Source organism: Nyctereutes procyonoides, unplaced genomic scaffold (genome assembly GCF_905146905.1).
Source record: "Nyctereutes procyonoides isolate TBG_1078 unplaced genomic scaffold, NYPRO_anot_genome, whole genome shotgun sequence".
Classification (NCBI taxonomy): Eukaryota; Metazoa; Chordata; class Mammalia; order Carnivora; family Canidae; genus Nyctereutes; species Nyctereutes procyonoides.
Genome location: NW_026575043.1, coordinates 42741993 through 42764607, shown reverse-complemented (window position 1 = coordinate 42764607; position 22615 = coordinate 42741993). Strand labels below are relative to the sequence as shown.

The window sequence follows — 22615 nt, the reverse complement described above, 5'->3', positions numbered from 1 at the left end:
AATACTCATGAAGAAAACATCGTCTCTGACAGCGTCCGTAAGAACTCTGCAAGGGACCCATCCTGTCAAATCACCTCTCGAACTCAAGTAAGACACTCCATCTGTCCACGCCTGAATCCTCTGCTGCCTGAGAACACAGGCATTCAGTATCCAAAATAAGGTGAGAACTAATCATGTATCACTCCTGGGGCACTTATTAGCTTTTTGAAGACATGGAACAGCTTTTTTGGTGTCCTCTGTAGGTGTTGGATAATTCATTCGTACTGTTACTTTTTTTTTTTAAGATTTTTATTTATTTATTTATTCATGAGAGATGGGGGTGCAGGGGGAGGGCAGAGACACAGGCAGAGGGAGAAGCAGGCTCCATGCGGGGAGCCTGACATGGGATCCGATCCCGGGATTCCAGGATCATACCCTGGGCTGAAGGCGGCGCTAAACTGCTGAGCTACCCGGGCTGCCCTATTTTTTACGATACATTAAAAACCTAGTTTCTAAACCAGATGCTCAACACACACACACACACAAGCCATGTTTTAGGGTCTGTTTTATTATACATTATCCACAACATGGTCTAACCAGAAACTAATTATTAAGTCTCTTTATGTCACCCACTATAGGTTTTTGAAAGTGAGATTATAAGGAGGGAACATGTTTTAAATGTCTTCACAGCTTTCCTGGTACTCACAGCCATGTCTAGATGAAGACAGGTGAGCACCCTCAGTCTGTCTCCTTGGGGAGCTATCAGTGCTCACCAGGCTCTTGAAGACTCTCTGGGCTGCTTTCTTGCCAGCCTCTATCTCAAAGAGATTTCCACAACTGAGATGTAACTTCTCCCTCAGCCCCACTTCCATTTTTCCCATCTCTGGCCAACAGGACCTTGAGGTATCTTTACTTCAGGCCACTGACAAGCAAGGCTCCCGCTTTCTTTCCACAGATGTGAGGCAGAAAGGAGCCTTTCTCTTCCTGGGCAGGGAACAAATAAGCATTCCTATAATCCACAAAGATGGCTGTCCTCCACTAGCTTGGAAGGATCCAGAATAGCCTCTCTGGTAATTCTAAAATGAATCTAAAGTAGGAGTGAGCAGGTAAACAGCATGACATAATGTTGCGAAAGCTCCTACTGCCAGAGCTTTTGCTCCAGACTGGAATTAGAACATTAGAACGTGCTTTTATGGTTAGAAAGAGCATATATGATATACATATAAAGAGGACATAAAACTTATCTAGAAATTCTAATTTCTAGATCAACATCTTCATTTGACCTGATACACTGTACCCCAATGTTCAGACACCAGAGAAGTTTCCTGAGACATAGCAAGCACTCTAAGGGCCAGACACTTTGGCAAAGCATTCTACAAAGACCTTCACAGGCATGTTAACTATCTTATATATGTAGACACAGAAGCTTAAGTCTTCATGAGGAGTCGGGATTAAATGAAGAAAGAAATGAGGCTTTGCTATAGGATATAAGTGACACCATAATCTTCAAAGATGGTGTTTCAATTTGTTAAAATGCCAATTCTTCAGTTCAGAGGAGGTAAACTGGAAAGTTAAAGGAATCTACTTTAATTCCTTTAATTTAATTTTAATTATCTTGTGATAAACCATTAGAATGGGCTCACACCAATGTCACACTACACACAAAGCCCTCAAAACCAAAAGAAACCAAAACATGCACACATACACAGGCATGTGCATGCAGTACTATAAAGAAACATTTAAATTCCTAAGTAATGCACAATTCTACTTTGAAGCAAAAATCTTTATCAGGTATTAGTATACAGAGAATCATTTAAACATTGAACACTACATAACAAAATAGAATTCATGTGCTCAGATTTTAAAGATGATCTTTTAGAGGGAAAAATGAATATATAACTAAGGCCCCCGTCTCTGGGTCTACAAACTACAGTTTTTAAAAGATAAAAGGTATGATACATACCATAGGAAAAAAAAAAAAGGAAAAAAAAGAAGAAGCCTATGCTCTAATCCTATTGGAAAATATGAAAATCTACTCCCTGGCACTCCCATGACCCCTACTAGGAAAGGCTCTCTAGCCATTTTATGTGGCCTCTGCGTTATGGCTGACCCAAGAGAAGCACTCATTAAACACACATAACCACAAGGGGTAAGGACAGGTGAGTCAAGATGGGTTTGAAAACTCCCAGATACTAGAAAAACTGAATCCCTTGATACTAGACAGAGAAAAGGAAGAACTGTGTCATAAATAGAGTAGCTTATGCATTGATCTAATCAACGCCAAGAGATGATGCAGCTTTTCATTCCCAAAGACCAAAGTTTTCTCTGCACTGGGAATGTGACACTCATTAACATTCAGTCCTGGCAACAACCTTCTGAGGCAGTTACAATGTCCCTCCCATTTTAGAGATGTGGAAGCCCAGGCCCAGAGCTAGGATTAAGTTACTGAAGTCACAACTTGTAACACATGGGATAAGGGAATGGATTTCACCCACAGATTGAAAAAGTACAACTGACCATTGAAAACGTACAACTGGTATTAACAGCAATTAAATTCTGACAAATACCATGAATACAGAGAGCCACACAAGTGCCTTCATGCAACAGGGCATAAAAGATGCAGAGTGGTAACTGAGAGTCACGGGCTTGAGTCAGAAATTGCTATGTCTCTGCACATTACTCATCTCTGTGCCCACCACTGAATCAAGTGCTATGGAAATGGGAGACGTCCTACTGTTTCTCCTACAACTATTATCTGTGTGTCTGACCAAGTTTCTCATCTATATAATGAAGCAGTTGTACTTACCCCACAGGAAGGTCATGAAGATTAAACACAACCTTGCATAGTGCCTGGCACCAAGGAGAAGTTTCTTTTCCACTCTCCAGTCTGGCACAGACAAGCAGTAAATACTGCAATAGTTCAGAAGGAACACACCAGTGTGGGATAAGTAAGACAAAGTATCAAACAGATTATAGAGTTTGCACTTAGTACTGAATATACTTTTGAATGTATTCTTTTAAGGTGAGTTTCTCCTGAGGGGCAATGGAAAAGAAGACTGAAAGGTCAGGGTGGGATGGCACATTGAAGGCCTCTGGAGCAGCTATGGAGCTACCAAACAGCTCTGACAAAGGAATGTTCTGACATATACTCTGGGGTAAGCGGGTCCAGAACAGGATTTCTTTTTCCTTTTTACCCTAATTACCATGTACTCCTTGCCTTCTCTCATATTTTAGAAGTACCGAAATCTGCAACTATCATCCAGTACTACTACCCTCAGTGCCATGAGGACTATAGTTACTGACAAATGGGGCCCGCTGAAGACAATTATAGGAGATGCTCAGAAGATTGAGTCAGTCCGTAGTTTTCTCTATGTTGTATTACCAGCTACTGTCATCCTTTCTACTCTTTATTTTCCTTCAGAGGACTAAGCAGATGTTATAATTACACCAGGTCCCCCTTATCCATGGGGAATATATTCCAAGCCCCCTCAGTGCAGGCCTGAAACCAAAGGCAGTGCTGGACCATATATATATATATATATATATATTTTTTTTTTACTGCATATATATATATACACCTATGACCATGTTCCATTTATAAATTAGGCACAATGAGACACAACTAATCACAAAACAGAACAATTACAACAAAATAGTGTAATAAAAGTTACACAAATGTGGTCTTTCTCTCTCTCCAAGTATCTTATTTTACTGAGCTCCTTCTTGTGATGATGTGAGATGATAAAATGCCTACTTGGTGAAATGAAGTGAGATGAACAACACAGGCACTGTGATGCAGTGTCAAGCTACTACTGACTTTCTGACATCAGAAGGTCAACTAATTCCAGAATGCAGCTGACCACAGATAAATGAAACTGTGGAGAGAGAAACTGCGGAGACAGGGGACTACTAGTTATTTCTGGGATCATGGTAATTCAATGAAATTCAGTTAAGCAATAATTCCATTTATAAGAGTAGGTACATCCACCATCATTTGGCTAAAGTTAATAACCAAGAGATAAATGAGTAGAAAGGGATTACTATCAGCCAGCATCCTCACAGAGAAATAAGCAACTGCCCCCTCCTTTCTCTCTCCCTCTCTCTCTCTCTCTCTCTCTCTCTCTCTCTCTCTCTCTCTCTCTCTCACAGACATACACACACACACAAATACACACACTGGGGGAAGACTGCAATAATGCAACCTGAAAAAATGTAGAATTCACATTATTTCTAAAAACTAAACCTATTCTAGAATTTTAACCACTAATGGATGATAGAAGATAAGGCAATGTTAGTTAAAAGGATAAAAATTATAAATAAGAAAGGAATAAAAATCATATTCTAAGTTCTAAAAGGTTGGAAATTAGGCAAAAATCACAGTGTCAAACTACTTGTGCTGCCTGTTTTGAAACTGGGTAGGAGGTCCAACAGGAGAGACTGGAGCCCAAGCCTAATAGCCTACCACACAATGAGTATCATCCCTTCAAGTGTACACTTGAAAAGTTGACAAAGAAAATTTGATGTTTAATACAACTCTGAGTCTCAACTTTGGGCTTCTCTCTCTATTCCCTGTAAAAGCATCACTAGTTAGAATTAGGACTTGTTGGAGCAAGATGGCCTTCTAGAAGACAGAGCTGCCTTAGAGGTGGCCAACATGGCACTTTTTTTTTGTGGAAGGTCAGGTTAAATCCCAAAGGGGAAAGACTTCTCCTCAGACAGGGAGTTCTAAAGTCCACAGCTAGAAATCAGAAAAAGGTTGGGGAAATTCCTTAAATCCACTGAACTAAATTTAGATCACACATACTGAATTTGTTCAGTGACAAATTTTTTAAGTGACATATCACTTCAAGGCAATTAAAATTAAAAATCTCTGGTCATAGCTATTCAATTGGGAGAATCTTGAACTAAACTCTACCCAGAGAATAAATGCAAAATTAAGATAACTATGAATCATTTCTTAAAGAATAAAGTCAGACCCATTCTTCATTTTAGCTGATGTACAAGTCTGCAAAAACAGTTATGTCACCCACAAAGAACCACTCAATGGGTTATCTGTAGAGCTGTTACAGTAATCAATCCTCTATCTGTAAGCAACAACTAGCACCCAGATATCTTTTATCGATGATCAGTGACTGGTTGAAGCATGAACAGATTGGTTAACCAGTAAAAACATACTGGTAGGACTCTGCTTTGGGTATGTTTAGGTTTTACTGTTCCCCTGCTCCTGTCAAATTAACTAATAACTTGCTATCACCATATCAAGCCTTACTTATGGGTGTGTCATTTAGTTTAGTGGTTATCTTTAAAATGCACTATATTTCTATAGCAATTTATATGATTATCTTGACACTGCTTTTCTTACTTCCATGAATAAAGTGAGGATGTGTTCTTTATTAGAAAATGACTACTTGCCATCAAAATTGTTCTCTGGTGTCCTGATTTCCAGAATATAACTATTAAGAGGCCAGGAACATGAGCTCAGGTGAAGGGAACTTGTTCAGTTTTTACTAAGACTAAATTTAAACTATAAACCTTCATTTTACATGGATTTTTGTACTGCTTCAAGTCTCAAAAGAGAACATTACAATCCCCAAAGACTAAATCACTTGTCTCTTTTAAGAGTTATCAGAATAACATTATGCTGAAAGTGACAGTCTGGCTACGTTCTGTTTGTTAATGCGGCACAGGCTTGCTGGCCAACTGCAACTGGCTGTAAGTCCTTATCGCAAATAAAACTATTTTTGTGCCATTTCTATTTTTCACTTAAACGTCACCAGCTCTTCCAGACTCAGGACCTGTCAAGTGGTCTGTTGCCAAGACTCTGCCTGTCAGAAAGGTCAACATCCAGTACCTTCCAGTTGGGTCCCAAAGGGCCTCTCTTGGTCTTGACTGACTGGAATAATGCTGGGTCTTCATCAGCTTTGTAGTCCTGCAAAGCAAAACAAAGTCAGAGGCAAAGAAGAAACCCAAAGAAAATTCTTTAACCTTGCCAGAACAGCTACTAACATAGGACAGAAACTGACTAGACTTACTGTGCTTTTGTGTAAAAGTAGGAAAATGCTTCATTAAGACATTAAGTTTTTGGTTTGGTTCTCTGTGCTTTATACTTTAACATTAAGGCAATAGGACTAGATAATATTTAGTACTTAAAGTCTTGATGAGCAAACCACTAGTTACTGAACAGCTATCTCCAAGAACAAATCTTCCCACATTTAACAGTTTCAACATTTTGATATGTGTATTGTATAGACATATTCGAGAAAAAAAGGTACCCATCCTGGTTCTGACAATACCCATAGATGATGACAGAGAGCGACTACTGTGGCTGAGAACGTAGATCAGAACTATTGATCCTGTGGCACCCCTGATATCTTCCACGGCTGGGTCTGTCCTGGATGCGCCAATGATGTGAGGCCAGACACCTATAAAGTGCAAATCCTTTGGTCTACTCCTGGGAGAGGGACTGCACTCCCATCGCAGTCCCTTGTCAGAGAAGTCAAGGGAAGGGTTTATGACTCCAAGATGGGACTACCTCAATTATATCATGTCACAGGGCCCTAAGACTTAGCTTTTATGCAAAGTTCTAGTGTGTTTCAATTCTATTTCCCTAACATCCTCTTCCATAAAAAATGGAGGAAATGAGAGAAGTAAATCTTTTTAAACCATCTGCTTTACAAAAGTTCTTTTGATTACACACATATATACCATACACACAATCTAGCAACAGGAAAAAACTCCCGCTGAAGAGCTAACGTCCAGATTTAGAAAAAGAAAGGAGTTTAAATGGTACCAGTGAGCAGAGGTCAGGTGGGGAGTTGAAAATTCTACAAAGGGAGAGCTCCTGCCTTCTCCAGAATTTCTGAGCCCGGGGTCCTTCATGGCATTTAAGGACGGACCACATACTTTGGGGAAAATGCCCAGACAAGTCAAAGATGAAAAAAAATCATTGTTCTAGAGATAACAGCAAGCACTGAACATACTCTAAAGCATCAGACACACTTTCACACATCAAAGAAAATGTGTTGAGAAGCAGCCACTCAAGATTCAACACTTACTCAGGAAATGCACATGATATGTCAATTCCTAAAGAAGTTATAGGTAAATTATGTGAAGAAGGAAAAATGTAAGGTTCTAGTACAAAACAAAACTTCAAAAAGGCCCCAACAGCGTGCCATAATTACCACACAAGCAAATTTAGCTGGGTACACTGAGTCTTAGTGCTTTAAAATACACAATGTGGTGTAACCACAGGTATTAGGTCAGTCAGCATTATCCAGGAACGATAACCCAGGATAAGCAACCTGCAAGGAGTTGGAAAACTGGAGTTACTCATGTGTCTGGGCACATCAAGGAAAGTTCAATTACTGTCAACTAACACAAATTCTTAAATTCCAATTTAAATTTACCCTCAAAACTAACAACTTCACTGCTAATAAAAGTACCAATTGGACAGACGGTCTCAAGACCTGGGTTCACAGTGCAAAATTGGCCATCCTGCTAGCATAATCATGTAGTGCCATAGAACATTTTCTCTAGCTCTGAGGCTTAGAATTGAAACCTAGAAACAAGCTCACTTTTCTCCAAAATTGAAAATATTTAACACTGTATCAAATTATCACCTTGACACCATTTCCCTCAATCAAGGTCTATTTATCCTACAGCTCCCATGTAGAAGACAAACACAAGATGCTATGAGGTAGTCTGATGGGTCTGAGAATATAAGAGAACCAACATCTACCTCGTACTAGCTCCTAGAAAGTCACAGTTGGGCTGGGACAAAGAGAGAAAGGCAAACAAAGAAAGATAACCAAAATCCTGGAGTATGGGTTAACTGCCAATAAAGAATGAAGAGAATTATAGTCAGAATCAAAATCAACTGATAAAAGCCAAGGAAATGTATTCTTAAAATGAGTTTTTTAGCATCAAGTTTAAAGGCAGAAAAACCTTGTGGCGCCTGAGTGGCTCAGTCGGTAAAGTGTCTGCCTTCAGCTCATGAGCCCAGCCAGGGTCCTGGGATCAAGCCTCACATCAGGCTCCCTGTTCAGTGAGGAATCTGCTTCTCCCTCTTCCCCTGCCCATCCCTGCTGCTTATGCGCATTTTACGCACTCTCTCTCAAATAAATAAAACCTTTTAAAAAAAATAAAGGTAGAAAAACCTTAATTGCTAAGGTGAATGTTTAAAATTTTTATGATTAAATTGTAATTATCTGTATAATGCCCATAGGCCTGGTGAGTGTTTTACATTTCATCCCATTTAAGGGGAAAATAATTTTTTTTTCTTAACCATCTCAGGTGTGACCTCACTGTGGATATACTGCTCAATTTTTTTTTTAATGCGAAGTCTGAGATATTATAAAGCCTGGCATGCACTGAATGGTAAATACCACATTTCCTGAATCTAAGAGGCTGTCAGTTAGAGGATGCTCCACCATTTTATGTGCCATTAAAAGGAACACACTAAGACAATAAAACATGCCACAACTGGAAGATAGTTAAAATGTGTTAAAACATGAGGAAAAGAGGGCAGGGAACCTTCAAACTGATGAAAGGGAGCCCGCAGAACTACCACACTTTTACTGCACCAGTGAGGGTGAAAACGAGCAGATGGATGAGGCAGCAGGCTTTGCTGACTACACTCCTTCAAGCCCTTCCTAACCCCAGCTCCATGCCAAGGTAACAATCTCAGGGCTTCTCAATGTCTATTTGACAGAATAATTCAACTGAAGAACATGGAATAATGCATCAAAACTTCTCCACTCTGTACTCACATACTGTTGCAGAAAGTCTACTTCCGAGCCTCCATCATTATGCCAGTTATTTGCTACAATACTCTTCTGAACTAAGGACTCACAGAATTACAGAGGAAAACCTAACCCTGAAGGCCATCCCAGCTGCTCCTTTTGCAGATGAGGAAGCCACAGTCCCAACAAGGAAGTGGTATGGCTCTCTTATCCTAGGGCTTCAACTCAAGCCTTCGTAGCCTTGGTCCTCGGCTCACTCTAGCACACCACACAGGAGGTGGCAGGAGTACGTCCACAACAGCCAGATAAGCAAAACACATTTCAAAAACATGAAGCAGCAGCAGCAGCAGCAGCAGCAAAGGTATCAAAGTAGATCTGCCTCTGAGGTAGGAGTGTGTGCATGTAAAATACTATACATACACATACAAATCTCCAAAGGTAAGACTTCCTGGCTCTTCTCTCTTGACTATAATGCAGCAAACATTGAACATACAAAAAATGTAACAAAATCCAATTATTAACAATAGCACCTTAACCCTAAAGATGAGGATAATGTATCTTGTCAAAACCTAGGAATTTTTGTGCTTTTCTTATGTAGGTTTGAATACGTAAATGTTTAATCAGATGAATTAAGTAGCAAGGTATTAAAAAGCAGGAAGCAAGTGTAGTTTTAACCATCTCAGTTTTGTACCTTTATAACAAATATTTAATATTCTTGAACAGAATCTTCTTTGCTACAATTTTATTGTAGGGTATCTAGTTTAGTTTCTCTTTATTTGAAAACTGGCCGATTTATATCCGTATCACAATGAACAAATATATTCCTTCATGTATGACAGTTTCAGCATACAGAATGCAACCTCAGCTACCAATTATAGCTGCAAATGAGCAATAGTGTGGAATGAGACAGCCTGCTGGCTTTGTTAGTATTCTGTCTCCTTTGGGATCCCATGGGGAAAAGGGAGGCTCTGATGAAGAGAAGCCCTTGGCTCATGGTTTATTGTGCTTGCCACCAGCTGCAGACTTCTCATCTCATTAGTTCTTTTAGAATACTGTGGGTGAAGACAGCTGTAGCCTACTTGAGTCTTCAGCTCCTGGGTATTCTGAAGGCTGAATTTGCTATGCACTTTCTGTAATCCTTGGGAAAAAAAGAAAGCAAATTCACTAGGCCAAGGAAATGTATTTTTAAAATGAGTTTTAAAATCACGTTTAAAAGTAGAAAAATCTTATTGCTAAGGTGCATTGTGTTTAAAATTTTTTATGATCAAATTTTAATTATCTGTACAATGCCCAGAGGCCTGGCCAGGATAAGGGCTTAGTAAAACCATCATTATCAAGTTAGGTGTAATGTCCCTAGACACTGCTCGATCCACCAATACTAGTGCCTGAACAACAGAAAAACACAATGGTATCAGCATAAGGTAGATTCGGATTAGTGCTAATACAACTCTATTTAATTGAAAACTCTTATTTAAGTAAAAAATTGGAGGCAAGTGAAAGTCAAGACACCCTTTGGAGAACAAATAAAATATAATATGGTAAATAAATGGCTTACTGAGTCTCCATGCTGGAGCCACAGAATACATTCATTAAAATCTTATAAATAGCTGTTTTCTGTCACTGGAATACAAAAGTTGTGCTACCTCTTGGGTGTACATCTGTTACTCACTACAGCTCTCAATAGAAACTCTCAACAGAAACCAGATTCATTTTGAAGACAAAGAATATTAGTTTTATGAATCTTTTAGCATAGTGGCTGTCCCCCAAAATGCAAGTATAAAATCTGTGCTGAGCCAACCTAAATGTCCTTGAGCCCAGATTTAACTCATGATTATGAATGGGGAAGTGAGTAGGAGGTGGGGGACTGGTAGGAGTTTCTTGACAGCTTGTGGAAAAATTGAGATGAGCTCCAGATACCAGAAACTGCTTAAAGAACCATGCATGGGTTACCACAGGTGAGGCTAAATGTAAGCTGAGGAAAAGAGTGCCCAAACCACAAGCATTAGCAACTACTTCACACCTGTTTATAAAAGAGCACCCCCTCCACCCCCCGCAAAAAGAAACAATTCTACAGGGTAAAAATAAAAACTTGAGAGAGATATTAGGATCCTGCAGCCTACTGTAAAATGCCTTCTTTTAGCGCAAGATGATTAATTAGGTGTCTATTCAAATAGCTCAAAGATAATCACGAAGTTTAGAATGCACTGGAATTGTGACTCAACCTAGCAAAGCTTATTTCATCTAATCATATCTTCAAAGTAAAGATCAGGATGAGGGGAAAAAAAGACCAAGTTAAATATGAAGATAAGTAACAAACATCATCTATTAGCGCTGCCCTTCATTTTTCAGTACGTATTGTGGCACTTGGAACACAAGGAGTTTCTGGATTCTATCACCACTGACCCTAGTGCATAACTAATTGGAGCTGACAAATTCAAGCCAGACTCCAGAGGGGAAGCCCATTAAAAAAAAATGTTTGCATTAAATTTTGTAATAGCAAGTAACAGAGGTGTAAAGACAAATAACATTTACGAACTTGTTTAAGAAACTCATTTCAACAGTTATTTTCAAATAAGCAGCTTTCTTTTCTATTTTTAATTACATCTCCCCAAGGATTCCTCACCCTTTCAGGTTCCCACAGAGCACCATTAATATAGTATAAGTAAATCTCATTAATTCAGGTCCTACCACCTTGGAATTCATAATAATTCGGACAGGGGCTGGACTGAAGTTTATCTTTGCGTGATCTATGAAAAAAAGATTTGCTACACAAATTAATAGAGTAACAAGATCTCAGGAGGGCTGTTTAAACAGTTCAGAAGTGTTTTAGAGCAATTCAGAAGCATTCATTTGCATATAATTATTATGCTAATTACAAATCATTCTTATCTATTCATTAAAGCAGATTCCCAAAGGACCACTAATTGTCAATAACTTGTTGGCCTAGTTTCTGTTACTGAATGTACCTCAGAGGAACAAAACTGCATTAAAAAAATATTCTCTAATTCAGCCCTCTCATTAATCCTCACCGGCTTCCCACCAATGAATCCTAAAAGGAGAATTTTTAAACAACTGCACTGAGAACAGAGAAATGCAGTCAAACATACAGGGCCAAAGAGAACACTTTTTTTGCGATCTTTTTAATCTCAGAGAGACCCTGCATAGAGATCTGGGGCAGGGTGTGTATGGCATTGAGCATGGGAAGCAGGCAGAAGCTGTCAACAGAGTTCTATGCTAAAAGGTGGCCACAGCCCAGAACAGTCTGGGTAGGGCACAGCCAGGCTAGAGCAGAGCGAGGCTGGAGCACAGACAGGCTAGAGCACAGCCAGGCTAAGCGCCTCTTCCATTCTTTCTCATCTTATCCGTATCCTAGTCACAGACTGCCAACACTGTCATGTTTATGAAGGCAGATTCCCAAAGCCTTTGGAAGGTTACAAACTAATAGAGCAATAGAAAGAAATCAGAATCTCAGCCTTGAAAAAAAAGTTGCAACCAAAAGCCCAATGTGACAGGGGCACCTGGCTGGCTCAGTTGCTAGAGCATGCGACTCTTAACCTAGAGGTTATGAGATCAAGCCCCACACTGGGTGTGGGGCCTACCTAAAAATATAAAAGTCAAAAAAAAAAAAAAAAAAAAAACCTTACGTGACAGTTCCATCTCCTACAACCCAACAGAGAAACCAAATAGTCGTGCTCTCGATGTTGGCAGGTGAAGGGAAAAGGAGTAAGTCCTCGGCAGGTGGGAAAGGGGGATTCCTGGAGGGCCCAGGGCTGGTAGGCTATTCCTCATCCCTGCCCTCAGAATAGGTGAACTACTACTGGTTTGGGTGAGCCTGCATTTCATGCACGAATGTACAATGTTTGTTACTACAACATATTATGTTTATATATTTATTAAAGCAGTTTAAAATGAAGATATCTTAAACCCGACATCAAGAAGTTTTAACACATTAACATGTCAATTATGTTAAAGGTGCTTATTAAGCATTATATATTTTAAGATTAAATTGCAAATGCCTGAGGGGCACTGGGTGGCTCAGTGGCTGGGCGTTTGCCTTTGGCTCAGGTCGTGATCCCAGGGTCCCAGGATGGAGTGCCACATCAGGCTCCTCACAGAGAGTCTGTTTCTTCCTCTGCCAATGTCTCTGCCTGCCTTTCTCTCTCTCTCTCTCTCTGTTTCTCATGAATAAATGAATAAAATTTTAAAAAAATAAATTGCAAATGCCTGAAATGTAAGTAATATTTTAAGTAATATGTTAAAGTCTTAACACAAAATGTATTTATTTCCTTAAATGATAATAGATAAAATCTGGCCTAATATTTTAAACTAAAACAAGGGGGAAAGTCCTAATGAATATTTAGGTGAGCCCCTTCCAGCAAAATGTCCATGTTGGTTTATGAGCTGACCTTCAGATACAGCTGCTCCTAAGACCCAGGACCCCAGTTAACCCATTAGCACGAATTTAGCAAACATTAAGTAGGAAATAATTGCAGTGGTTTTTTTTTTTTTTTAACAGCAAGAGCAAAATCCAATAAACAAGATCATTCTTGCTACTATTTTTGGAAAACTTATGTGTCAGGCACACACATTCTCTTAGTTAACCCTCACAATGTTGCAACAAAGGTAATACCACCACTTCGAGGGAGTGGGGGGGAATGACATCCCTTTTGTAGAGAAGAGCCAAGACTCAGATGCTTCTCTGTCAACATCCAGGGAAATGAGCATACTTTAACTGCAAATATGATGTGATTTATACTTTATCATTTGATGAGACTTAAGTACTTGAAGGGATATTTGTTCCCTCTCTGCCTAGAGAATTTTCCCTAAGAAAGAGTAACACTGTTTTAAAAAAGGAGGGGGGTGGTTACAAGGAACACACTTTAAAAAGTCAATTTGGAGGGACGCCTGGGTGGCTCAGCGACTAAGCACCTGCCTTCAGCCCAGAGTGTGATCCTGGAGGCCCGGGATCAAGTCCCGCATCGGGCTCCCTGTATGGAGCCTGCTTCTCTCTCTGCCTATGTCTCTGACTCTCTCTCTCTCTGTGTCTCTCATGAATAAACTAATTTAAAAAAACCTCTCAATTTGGAGCCACTTATGCTAATTTATTTCAGCTGCTCAAAAATGCACCCCCCCACCCAGAAACTGGAGCAATTCTACTTCACACCTCACTACCTCCACCACCCTCCCTACTTTTTTATTTTTAAAACATGGAAGAGATCAGAAATAAACATTAAATTAATGGGTTCTAGTTGAAAAAGTATTTTGTGCAATATACACATCATACATGAAAATTTTTAAAAAGATTTATTTATTCGAAAGAGAGAAAGAGAGCAAGAGAGAGAGACAGAGAGAGAGAGAGAGAGAGAGAGAGCTCGCAAGCATGCAAGAGCACAGGAAGAGGGGCAGAGGGAGAGAGAATCTCAAGAGGACTCTGCGCACGGAGCAGAGTTCCATGCAGGGCTCAATAAAACGACCCTGAGATCATGACCTCAACTGAAACCAAAAGTCAAACGCTTAATCGACTACGCCATCCAGGCACCCCTCATACATGCAGATTTTTAAGAGAAATTTAAAAATCCCTGCTAAGATTTAACGAAGCATGAAATAAGCAATATGTTATTTTCCCACAAGAGGGCACTGCCATCCAACTATGCGTTCAAATACACTAGCACATCCATGACTGGATGTCAGTCTTGCAAAGAGTTCCAAAAGTTGACCATGGGGCAGCATAATAAGGTAGGAAACATTTTCATATTTATTTTTAATAAAAACATGCCTATGTTTATTTATATCTCCTTTAAAGATTGGGGGGAAACCTCTATAACTTCCTACAAAAAGGATTTTGACAGAGGCTTGTTTCACAGCACAAAAAAGGTATAGATGAGACCAGCATTTGACAAGTGGAAATTTCTTATGCAAACGCAAAATCATTGCTACCAGAAAACCTATATTTGAGTTATTTTGTTTTTTTTTTTTTTGTTTTTTTCTTTTCTCTGAGTTTAAGGAGGCTACTATCACAGGAGTTGGGTCACATATCTTACCTCTTTATTATGCACACACTTTAACAAAGAGCTTTTGGTGCTCTAGCACATACATCAGACATATGCTACAAACTTTTAAGACAGAAATGAATGCCTAGGTTCATAATAATGGCAAAAAGAAGAGGTACTCTACTAGATAAAGTGCTCACGCCAAAGAGAACTGAAGCAGCGTTTGGCAATCACAGGCCCTCCTCGGACTTGCTGGATCTCAGCCACAGACTTCTAATAAACAAAAGCTCTCTTCAGAGCTAAAGAATTAGGTAGCCACTGCACAGCTCTGAGAAGCAGAAAGCCCTTCTTAGGAAGTAAGCGGCAATAGTTGGAATGAAAGTTACATCTAAAATGAAGAAAGACAGCTTTTTGAAAGCTGTGAGAGATGATGAACTGGTGTTGACCACTAAAAGTTATCATCCATCAAAGACTAATCTTAAAGGTCTATTAGGCTGACCCCAAAAATGTCATTTATGTGGCTCACAAGCTGACAAATATTAACAATTTCACAAAGTCTGACCTAATATTTAGCCTTTTCCAGCCAGATTTCATGTTTTTTATTTTAAAGAAAAAAACTAATCTTATAAAGATTTAGAAAGTATATCTTACGATTGTTGCGTTTCTTTAAAATTGTGAAGTTTTTTCTAAAGGCAGTACAGTAAAGCATATGTTGCCAAGACTACATACTCAAATGTGTAACATCTGAGCACTGTCTCACGGAATGTCTGATCAAAGGAAAAGATATGCCCAAAATCCTTCCTAGAGCAAAAGAAACAAGAATTGCTAAAGGTGTGACCAAAACTTACATGCCTAAATAAATTAAACCAAGTTTCATCAGCCCTCCAAGGTTGACATTCAAGAAAAAGTCTCTTTAAAAAAAGAATAACTTAAAACAATATACACTCATGGTTTAAAACAATTAAAAAGTGGTCAGATTGTTCAACACTTAAACACGGGAATGGTGTGTTTAAAGTAAAAATGGGTAAATGCAAGGAAAAACAGGCCTTTATATACTCATTTAGAAAGGCAAATGGGATTTCAGAAAATCAGGTGTTGCTTAGCATTATTTCTGCTCTCAACTAAAATGGGGCATTGTTCTGCCTACCAAAACACACCGAACAAATGGATTATAAACAAAGAACAAATGGACAATGCTAGAAAGAACAAGCAAAAAGCACCAACTTTAAAAACCAATTCATTGTCTTTGACATCACAATCCTTAAAAAGATTACTGTGGGATTTCTACAAAAGGCTTAAGTGAGCAGTTTAGAAGAGCCCAACCCTCCATTATTATCTTTTGATATACAATTAAAATGGGCCAGGGCTCTTCTTTTAGCGAAGTACAAAACTCCAACTCTGGCTGCATCTTGGAGCCCAGGACTGGTCTGTATCAGTCGGAAGGGTTTGGGAAAAAAAAAAAAAAAAGAAAAGAAAAAGCCCTCTGGTGCAGAGGAACTCAGTACCATCCACACTACACAAGCAACCAACTCCAAGTCATTTAGAAACACTTTAAAGTATTCCCTGATTAAGAATCTTGCACTCTCTTCAGACAGATACAATTATTCCTCTATCTGGAAAAATATTTACCAGACCAACACAGAGCAAACAGCAAGTTCCAAAAGATGTCTGCTAAGTGAACATATGAGAAAACATATGAGCAGTGTTCTCTGTTAAGTACCCAGACCAAAAGACACCTTAGGGGCTCTATCCTTTTATTATTCTATTGCACATAGGCGAATTTCAAAATATCCCAGAATCTAGCGGTTATGGTTATCTAGTGGTGACTAAGCCACCGATGGAATTGCTTTTTTGGGGAGCCAGTGGAGATGGAAAGAAGAGCAGGTGGTTGTTTGTTTTAAATAAATTAAGCATGCTCTTAATTAACACATGGAGAAGGAAGGAACATCATATGGTGAGAAGATACTCCAGAAAGACCAAAAATTAGCAGCCTTGCTTTTGAGTCCCCAACTTCTCTTTCCAGTGCTTATGTGGTTTTAGAGAAGCTAAGGACTTCCCCTTGGGCTCAAACTCCTTAAAATAAAGGTTGGGGTGAATGTTATAAACCCTGGCCTCCAAGTAAGATTTCATCCCCCTTTAAACTCTTCAAAGAGTTCCCACTATGCAATCTTCACAATGTATAGTGTACTAGAGCATGTCCCAAGTGAGCATGTGTAGAAAATCGCCTAGAGAGTTGGATGGAGCCCAGAATGCCATCCAGAGACTAACCAAGGAGAGAGCTAAAAATCTGCATTTCTAACAAGCTGCCCCTGGGGAGACCCAGCTTAAAAGGAAAAGGCCTCAAGCACTTTGGCCAGAGTCCTAGTTAAGGCTCTGAGAGGCAAGCTTAGGAGTTAGTCACAATGCTCTCAAGAGGGCCTCAGGAATCCTTAAAAGAACCTCTTCACTTCCAAGCAATGTTTGGGGAACTGGACATGTAGGCAGATTCAGCCACAACTAGGATTCCCACACATACAGACCTGCCTCCTAGCCACAGCAGGGGTGTTCTCCAAAAGAAAAGAAACAAGGGAGGGTAAGGCTGAGTGGGCTGGACTAAGGGAGGCAAATTCCAGGTACTAGGAGGAAGAGTGAGCTTTATCAGCAGCCCACCCCTTCACCTGGGAGTGCCTGTGTCCCCTGAGGTATCAGGGCAAGAACTGTGACTAGGGTGTGGAGCCACATGGTACTCTAGGAGCTCATGCTGAAAAGGCTGTTGGCAGAAGGGTTCTGCTGACAAGAGGTGGCACAGAGGACAGTCCAGAGTTCAGCAGTGTGATGATCCAAGGGCCACAGCTGAGGAAGTCTGGCTCTGCAGGGCAAGCCATGAGGGCTGCAGGGTGGCTGTAGCACTTGGCTACCACACTCTACAGGACACACACTTCCCATCACTCCCTGGGGCGGGGGGGGGGTGGCATTTGCAAAGGAGAGAAACTGGGAGAAAGGAGGGAGACTGGGCTAAATATAACTAAAGAACAAGAGGAGTTAAAAAGAATAAAAGAAGGAAGAGGTAGGAATGAAATCTGAGGTTTATCTAAGAACATAAGCTTACTGGGTCACTCGCATTCAAAAGGCCCCTTCAAGCTCTTCGGGGAAGTCCCCAGGAAGGACCCCATCGGTCAAGCACATCGTGCACAGCCTGTGTGTGACCTCGAAATGACCTGGCAGGAATACCATCTTCAGTGAAACACCACTACAGTTTCATATCATTAATATTTCCTTATTACTAATGTTTAAAAAGTTAGATGTAAAACTGTATCATTTGAAACTTGAATTAAACATTACTTCTATGAAAATAAGTTCTTGGAAATGATAAAAATAAAGTCACACAGCACACAATGCAAAGAAAGCATACACTATAGAGGAAGACTGATACAGTCCTTTCTGGTCACACATAAATACCTAAAAATGTGGTTCCAATTTCTTTCTTTCAAACCATGCTCATTTTCTTTCAAATTACTTCCAAAAACGAAGGTCTCTCTGATGTTAATCGTGTGTACACTTCAGCTTACACTTTAAAGAGTCTTCCTCTCCTGGGAAGTGACTTTTGTATACAAATCATGAAAAGCTACTTAGACAAAGTGCTGGAGATGATTAAAAGGGGCCAGATTCACATTTATACCTTAAAAAAAAAAAGCAGAAGCAGATGTCAACTGACTCATTTGTGTATATTTTGGAAATAAGTTGAAGATATGCATGTGCATTTCATCAGGACATTTAAAGAATTCTCAACTTTTTTTTTTATTGTGGTTCTGTATCAACAACTTTAGAAATTTAAAAAAATTATATTCTGGTATATTCTGTATGTTAGACAAAACCTTGACTCAATACAATTTGTTCTAATTAAAACACTTTTTAATCTGACTGAAAAATACTTGCTCCTTTAGAAATGAATTTTTAGACTTGAAGGCATATCACATATGCTTCATTACCTAGGATTAGTAAATAAGGAACTAAAGTAGCATTGTTCATTTAATATCTAAATGATAAAAACTGCAATTCCTTCAAATGGTCTCCTCCCTGCTCCGCCTTTTTTTAAACACCATAAAGGAAAAAAACGTGCAAAATCTTTTTTTTTTTTTTTTTCAAAATCTTTTTGATTCACCAAACCTTTATTGAAAAGTTCACTCGACGTCATGCGTTGAGCATCTTGCTAGGCCTGGAAACACACAGATGATGAGGTACAGTCTGTCTGGGCCCCTAAAGGGTATCCAATTTACTGAGGAAAAGAGAAAGGCTTTTCAGGAGCAATTCCTGAGTTAAATTTGAAATGGAGGAGGGGTCAGGAGGGTGTGAGGGCTCAGGGATGTGTTCTGTTAGAACAGCATGCCAAGCAGAAGGAGCCTTTCTTCATAAGGGATATAACAACCTTAACACTTCACTACAATGCTGCTTTCCCCCAAAATAGGAAACCTGTTTTGTATAGTGGCCAAAGGAAATTGAGTGGGGACATTTGTGCAGAAACTTTAGACTCCTCAGCTTATTTCATTAGTCAATCGTGCATCTTCTAGAAAATTACAAAGAATGGTGGCTACAGTAACAGTCCTATATAGACTTTCCATAAGTAACCAGCAACAAAAAATGAATAACCCATACGTTTAAATATATATATTCATCATGAGAAATATAAACATATATATGTGTGTACTATATGATTTCTGAAGCAAATTACTCTGTGACCCTGGATCACACTGACAGATTTTTACAACAAATCCTTGTTCCTAGAGTTATTGTGACAATATCACCCTTCGATTATGTAAATATGTCAAAGCCGCTTGAATATTTACTCTGTGGGTCTAATCACATTCCTTCTATGCATGATGAAGTATAGTTCATAAGCACAACCAAAAAACAGCAAGTCTACAACGAGAGTGATATATGAGCTGTCTGAAACCAGCAACCTAGCAGAGAGAGTAAATCCTAAATGTAATCAACAGTCACTCTGAATTAAAATGTTTAGAGCTGTAGGTTTATTAAATCCACCTGCAGTGACAGGAAACCCCCACCAGGTGGAGTTAAAAGATGTAAACTTTACCTCCAAATTCTTGGTTTTCTTAAATGACCAACTATTTCACTTTTCTCCTGATCAGGGAGGAGACTTGCCTATTTATCCTTTCAAAATTACTAACCGTTTTATTTCTTTTAAAGCAAGTAATAGGAAAGAAATTCAACCATTTAAGAAGTTTCCGGGGGAAAACTAGCTCATTCAAGAAAAACCAGTGTTCGTTCATTAATAACCAAATGGAAATCAGTGGACTGAGTTAGACTGAGACCAAAACCTCCAGGGGGTGAAGGTACCACAGCCTGAGCTTTCAGACATTACCAGACCTTCACAAGGTCTCCCTATCAAAAATCCACCTTGTTGGTCCAGTCATAGTTACCAAGTTCTCAATTCTAGTGTCCATTTAATCCTCGAAGAGAAAAGTTTTTGGTACTAAAAATGGACCAAGAGCATGGCAGACATCCCCTAAGATGACTCCCAGAATGAGTCACATTCCTGTATAAACTCCTCCTGCGAGCATAGGTGGAACCTGTAATGTGTGGAGAGCTGTCATTCCTTTGATTAGGTTGCATTACTCTAGCCACTAAGTTTGTGATTTATCATGCAGCAATAGCAAATGGATACACGAAGCGAGAGGAGGACTTTCCCAATTCATTGCACACGGTTCTGACAGACCACGACTCTTCCACCCCGTTCCCCAGCCATCCCTCACTACCGTTCATGAAGGAATCACTCTTCCTACCATCTTACACATTCTTCTAGACTGTCTACACATGAGCAATCAAGTACATGCCTATAAATACATTTTTTTCTTTTTTAAATTACATTACTTTAAAAAAAAAATACCACCAGTGAGTTTTTTATTATTTTTTAAGGTTTTATTTATTTATTCATGAGAGACACAAAGAGAGAGAGAGAGATGCAGAGACACAGGCAGAGAGAGAAGCAGGCCCCATGCAGGGAGCTCGATGTGGGACTTGATCCTGGGACCCCAGGATTAAAACCTGGGCTGAAGGCAGGCACTAAACCACTGAGCTACCCAGGCGTCCCCGCTTTTTTCCCCTTTTATATTACAAATGGAAGCATCCTATAATACTCTTTTTTATCTATCTCTAACCACGTAACCTTGTGAAGCTCTGAAGGACCTGAGTCTGTAGAAAGATCACCAGACTGAGACAATTCCCACTTCTGGCGCTGGCTAAATAACCTTGAGAGAAACTAGTTTATATCTGGGCTTCAGTTTTCTCACTTGTAAAACCAAGTGGTTAGCCCTGAAGTCCAACTTTCTATAGCTATGGAACCATGTGTTCAAAGTATACTGTACAGTGAAAACTAATATGAGAGAGGCAGACTGTGCTGGGAGAGGGGGACAGAGGGAACTCCTCAGATCTGTGTTCTAGTCACTCCATCGTGACAGCCTGAGAAACTGGTAAGTGCCAAGAAATTCCTAGGATTACGTAGAGCATAGTTTGAAGGCAATGAGGCCTGGGTATCTCAGGTCCCCTTCAACTCTAAAAACTATTCCAACTCTCCTCTCAGTGTCCGGTAACACTCCTGCACTTCTGCTTGCCTACACCACATTCATTCACTGAGCACCTACTATACAGTTCAGGCACTCTTCTAGAAGCTGGAGAGACAAAAGTTAAGAATACTTTCTCTCATGTTACAACTCTTCCATTCAGTCTTCCCAGATTTTTGTCTTCACAGATTGTTTGTTCTTTCCTCTGATATCCCGCAGCACTTTGGACCGTACATAGGCCTCTGCCATTTGTTCACTGTTTCACTGTGCTAGGCTTGTCTCACCCGGATTGCAACCCTCTCAAAGGTTCTATCTCCATCTTGGATAGCTACTGCAGGGCTACTCCTGCACCACAGACTAAGCAGGCACTCGATTGCTTTGACAGCACTGTCATCTGAGAACTGCAAATGTGTGCTTCAGCTTCCTTTTCCCAACACCACGCACCAAAATTTTCAAAGAACATTAAAGAGCAGAATCAAGGTGCACCTGGATGGTTCAGCTGGTTAAGTGTCTTGACTCCTGATTTCAGCTCAGGTCATGATTTCAGGGTTGTGAAACTGAGCCCCACGTGGGACTCTGAGTTCAGCAAGAGTCTGCTTGAGATTCTCTCTCTCCCTCTGCCCCTCCCCCTGCTTGTATGCATTCTCTCTCAATCTCTCAAACAAATAAAATCTTAAAAAAAAAGGGGGGGGGGGAGCAGAATCAAATGAACAAATCATCGATTATAGAAAGTGAAAACCAAATTGGATCTAGTAATGATGGCCAGGTGGTCTGGGTGTTTGCATTAGATACTAATTCCTAGGATAAACATTAACTATTCAAGGCCAAAAATAAATGGGGTAGAACCTAAAGGGAGACTGTCAGGGTGAATGTTTATGCCAAAAGCATGGGAAGAAGAGGACAAGCAGAAGAAAAGGGCAGACTCAGAGTCCCTGCCCCACTAAGTCTCTTCCTTACTTCCTCACCAGAATGGGTGCTGGCCCTACAACCCCCCCGCCCCCACCAGCCCCTCGGTCCCCACTTAGCCTTCACACATCCTCAGGCAGCTCAATGCTCCAGCTCTCATCCTCAGGCTATAACACTGCCCAGGGGTCCCTCGCCCCCTAGCACACAGAGTTCCCTTCTGCACCAGTCACTGTGTATGTCTGGGTTCCTTTTTTACGTGAGAAGGTCTAAGAATCCCTAAATGGTATCAGTTGTACTTTTAGTATTCACAACTGAGAAAACTCAGTTAAATAAATAAATACTAAATAAATAACTACTGTGACACGGTTTTTCACAGCAGCACTAGCTACAACAGCTTAAAGGTAGAACAACCCAAAACTCCCTCCCCAGATAACGCATAAAC

The 22615-nt window shown here is 40.0% G+C and overlaps 1 protein-coding gene across 2 annotated transcripts in view; it reads right to left on the bottom strand.

Moving 5' to 3' along the window:
- Positions 1-22615, bottom strand: part of PITPNB (phosphatidylinositol transfer protein beta) — a 64611-nt gene that overhangs the window by 16343 nt on the left and 25653 nt on the right. For both annotated transcript variants that reach the window (XM_055322354.1, XM_055322353.1), the window contains exon 8: positions 5831-5908. In XM_055322354.1, the coding sequence (XP_055178329.1) occupies positions 5831-5908 (78 nt within the window). The remainder of the gene's footprint in view (positions 1-5830; positions 5909-22615) is intronic.